Genomic DNA, 4,333 nt, shown 5'->3' with positions numbered 1-4,333 from the left:
GGTGCACCGGTGGTCTCACTGCCTGAGGGGCCTGCCAGAATTCCGCCATCCGTTCCAGGTTTGGTTGGAGGCAAACTCTGCCCTTCTCCAGTTGCCATGGTAGCCATCAAGGACAGCTGGGTGGGTGCTTCAGAGCCTGAGGGTCCCAGCTGCCCCACTGGCCCTGAGCTTCTCCTGGGAGTGCTTAGCACTCATCCCTGGGCAAGCCCTCCTCCAGGCCCTGCTGGAAGGGTCAGTGACTGTGGAGGCCCCCATCAGGAGCGGGCTCAATCTGTGTGCTGGTCCCCTTGGCTTGGCAGCCCTCAAGCCTGATTCCTCTTCTGCCCTCCAGGCCAAACCCAGAGCAGGTGAGGCTCTTGAGAGCCAGCCTGGTCACCTCTGCCCACCCTCCTTTCTGCAGCTGGGAGCCCCATTTCCCATTTCCTGGGGGTGAGCAGGTCCTTTGAAAGGGTAAAGAGGGGGCCCTTGGCCCGTGTGGGGGTCATCCCCGTGGATCCTGCACACATGGGGATGCCCTGAGCAGCGTGGGTGCTGCAGGCTCCGGCGCGGCCAGCGGTGGCGGGGTGCCAGCAGCCCTGACTGCCCGATCCCGTCTCCCCACACCCGCAGGATGGACCCCTTTGAGGACACGCTGCGGCGGCTGCGGGAGGCCTTTGGCGCGGGGCGCACGCGGCCGGCCGAGTTCCGGACTGAGCAGCTGCAGGCCCTGAGCCGCTTCCTGCAGGACAACAAGAAGCTCCTGCAGGACGCGCTGGCCCAGGACCTGCACAAGGTGGGCCGCGGGGAGGGGCGGGGCCGAGATGGAGAGAGAAAGGGCGGGGTAGGGTGAGGCTGGCTGTGTCCTTCCCTGGGTGACCGGCTGTGTCCGTGGAGAATGGCTCCCTGTGGGCGCAGTGCACGCCTCCCTGGCCTGCAGCGTACAACAGGAGTATGAAAAACGCTCAGCCATATACTAGGGGTTCTCCCAGGCTAGAGCACCCCAAGTTTCTCTTGCAGTCAGCCTTTGAATCGGACATATCGGAGCTCATCATGTGCCAGAACGAGGTGGACTTGGCGCTCAAGAACCTGCACACCTGGATGAAGGACGAGCCCGCGGCCAACAACCTGGTGAGCCCTGCTGGGCTGCAGGCCGTGGGGGCTGGAGGACACGGGCAGCCCCCGCTTAAGACTGGCTGCTGGCCACCCTCCCAGGACTCCCCGGGGTGGGATGGAGGTGGGGTGTCATCAGCCGGGCCTCACCGTGCACCCTGCACCCCAGCTCACCAAGCTGGGCAGCGCCTTCATCCGGAAGGAGCCCTACGGCCTGGTGCTCATCATTGCGCCCTGGAACTACCCCCTGAACCTAACGTTGATGCCCCTGGTGGGGGCCATCGCCGCAGGTGAGGACAGAGCCCTGAGGCACTGGCTGTTCACTGGGCAGCCTCCAGACTGCCCACGAGGTGCCTGCCCCGTCCGGCACCCTAGAGTGGGGGAGCCCGGGGCCCCCAAGTCCTCTTCCACCCCTCCCCTATGCGTCCCTCCAGGGAACTGCGTGGTGCTGAAGCCCTCGGAGATCAGCAAGGGCGCTGAGAAGGTGCTGGCCGAGGTGCTGCCCCGGTACCTGGACCAGGTGAGTGCATCCCAGCTCACTCTGGGGAGCGGGGAGGGTAGGTGGAGGCTGCAACCCTGACCACCCTGCACTGCCCGCTCCATCCCCAGAGCTGCTTCGCCGTGGTGCTGGGTGGGCCTGAGGAGACTGGCCGGCTTTTGGAACATAAATTCGACTACATCCTGTTCACGGGTGAGAAGGCCCTGGCCTTGGAGCAGGGGGCACAGCAGACAGCAGGGCAGGGAGGGCTGTGGAGAGAGGGGCTCTGGCCATGGGTCAGACCGGGACCCTGGGAGCTGCCCTGTGGAATCGGGTCTCTGAAGGACAGGAAAGCAAAAGGCAGGTGCCAGCTCCCCCCTCCCCACATGCCCCAACTGAGAGGCATCCCCTTGCCATGTCCCCAGGGAGCCCTCGTGTGGGCAAGATTATCATGACAGCTGCTGCCAAGCACCTGACCCCCGTCACCCTGGAGTTGGGGGGCAAGAACCCCTGCTACGTGGACGACAACTGTGACCCCCAGACCGTGGCCAACCGTGTGACTTGGTTCCGCTACTTCAACGCCGGCCAGACCTGCGTGGCCCCGGACTACGTCCTGTGCACCCCCGAGACGCAGGAGCGCCTGCTGCCCGCCCTGCAGAGCGCCATCACCCGTTTCTATGGTGAAGACCCCCGCACCTCCCCCGACCTGGGCCGCATCATCAACCAGAAGCACTTCCAGCGGCTCCAGGCCCTGCTGCGCTGTGGCCGCGTGGCCATCGGTGGGCAGAGCGACGAGAGCCAGCGCTACATCGGTGAGTGCCTCGGCCGCAGCTGTGTGTGAGCTGAGCGAGGGTCCCTGCACCTGCTGTCCCCCGAGGCTGCGGCCTGACCCCGGGCCGAGCTGCCCTGTGTCCTGGGCGCTCCGCATCCTGACCCCTCTGTGCCCCCAGCTTTCCCCGCCTCCCCATACCCACAGCACCCCCGCCCTGGGCTGAACCCCCACCTTCCCCCGCCTCCCCATACCCACAGCACCCCCGCCCTGGGCTGAACCCCTCTGTGCCCGCAGCGCCCACGGTGCTGGTGGACGTGCAGGAGGCGGAGCCGGTGATGCAGGAAGAGATCTTTGGGCCCATCCTGCCCATCATGACCGTGGGCAGCCTGGACGAGGCCATCGCCTTCATCAACCGCCGCGAGAAGCCGCTGGCCCTGTATGCCTTCTCCAACAACAACCAGGTGGGGCCGGCCTGCCCCTGTGCAGTTCCCCCTGAGAGGGGCCTGGGGTCACAGCTGGGTGGAGGTGACTAAGCCAGGTCACTGGTTTGACTGCCAGGCAGGGTGTCCTGGGAAGTTCTCCTGACCCAAGCACAGGTTCCACCTGGTCCAACTGAGACCCTCAGGTGGGCAGAGCTGCTGGGGTGGGGCCTGCACTGTTGGCACAATGCCCCGACCACTGCCAAGGTCATGGCGGCTCTCTGTGCTTGGGTGTGGCACCCTGACCCCACGGCACCCCTCACCAAGCGGGTGCTGTCTCATGGAGGGACTTGGAGGGAGTGGGGAAGATTGCTCAAGGGCTGGTGGAGTGAGTGGAGGCCCTGCAGATGCAGGGTCTCTCTCCCCCTAACTTCTGGGGTGGGGAGAAGTCTACCAGCACCCCCCTTCCTCCCCTGCACCTCAGGTTGTGAAACAGTTGCTGGAAAGAACCAGCAGCGGCAGCTTTGGGGGCAACGAGGGCTTCATCTACCTGACCCTGTCGTCCCTGCCACTGGGGGGAGTCGGTGAGTCCTTGCTCCTCTCTCCAGCCTGGGGAAACTGCGGGGGTTGGCACGGTTGACTCGAAGCCCTTCGCGCACTGTTCAACATGCATGGCCCCGGCCAGAGGCCTCAGCTCCCCTCTGTTCCTGATTGGTCTGCCCTGCCCTGACCGCAGCCCTCCCTCCCCGTGCCCCACACAGGTCACAGCGGGATGGGCAAATACCACGGCAAGTTCTCCTTCGACACCTTCTCTCACCACCGCGCCTGCCTGCTCGCCCCCCCGGGCCTGGAGAAGCTCAACGAGCCCCGTTACCCGCCCTACAACGAGCGAACGCAGCAGCTCATAAGCTGGGCCTTGAGCTTCCCAACCTGCACCCTTCTGTGAGCACGCGGCCTGCCTCCACGCCCACCTCCTCAGTCCCGTGGTGCCAGCTTTGGTCAGAGCCAACTCAGGACTGGGCAGGACTTCCAATGGCCGGCCAGTCCCTTTGCGGGCCGTGGTCCCCTCTCGACAGAATCGGACGCCCTACTTCCCAAAGTTGGGTTGGTTTTGTGGCTGGAGAGCACCCCTTTGTCATAGCCATAAATGGGTCCCCCAAGACCGAGCAGTTCCCGGCAGCTTCATCATACCTGTGTGGGGACTTGGTCATATCTGACTTGAAGGGACTGGACCTTGCTCCCAAGTCTGACCGCGTGGTGACCACTGCCCGCAGAGTGTTGTGGGCAAGGGTCCTGGCACTCCCCGTGGAAACCCCAAGGGGGCGTTGGCTGATTCATGATCGGGCATGGCCGTGCGCACACACTGGCCAACTCCCAAAGGTGGTTAGGGCTGGCCACATGTGGGGACCCCAACTGACAGGGGTCTGGGGACCGGACAGGACTGGGGTTGTGGGAGTGACAGAGCAGGTCTGATCCAGGCTGACCAGCTGGTGCCACGCTCTCTGCGTCCACTTCCACAGCCCCAGGCTTATTCAGGTGGATGCCTCACCCGCTGGACCATGTGAAAACTGGCCT

General features: G+C 64.9%; 1 protein-coding gene across 4 annotated transcripts; it reads left to right on the top strand.

The window, feature by feature from the left end:
* The first annotated feature begins 609 nt into the window (after positions 1–609).
* LOC121150082 (aldehyde dehydrogenase family 3 member B2-like) lies at positions 610–3,852 on the top strand. Of its 4 annotated transcripts, none has more exons than XM_040970758.1 (8): positions 610–772; positions 1,259–1,379; positions 1,524–1,609; positions 1,699–1,780; positions 1,993–2,379; positions 2,634–2,800; positions 3,243–3,342; positions 3,520–3,852. In XM_040970758.1, exons 1-8 carry the CDS (start codon positions 611–613, stop codon positions 3,702–3,704), a joined length of 1,290 nt encoding a protein of 429 aa, XP_040826692.1. In that variant the 5' UTR covers position 610; the 3' UTR covers positions 3,705–3,852. The 4 variants fall into 4 exon arrangements, with proteins under 4 accessions (XP_040826692.1, XP_040826694.1, XP_040826691.1 ...); XM_040970760.1 differs by lacking the exon at positions 1,699–1,780 and adding an exon at positions 997–1,107 and having other exon boundaries at positions 1,524–1,613; positions 2,254–2,379; XM_040970757.1 differs by lacking the exon at positions 610–772 and adding an exon at positions 997–1,107.
* The last annotated feature ends 481 nt before the right edge of the window (positions 3,853–4,333 follow it).

Source organism: Ochotona curzoniae, unplaced genomic scaffold, assembly GCF_017591425.1.
Source record: "Ochotona curzoniae isolate NIBS_2020 unplaced genomic scaffold, NIBS_Ocur_1.0 scaffold_4937, whole genome shotgun sequence".
Classification (NCBI taxonomy): Eukaryota; Metazoa; Chordata; class Mammalia; order Lagomorpha; family Ochotonidae; genus Ochotona; species Ochotona curzoniae.
The sequence above is the reverse complement of the archived record's forward strand: the minus strand, read 5'-3'. Positions and strand labels throughout refer to the sequence as shown.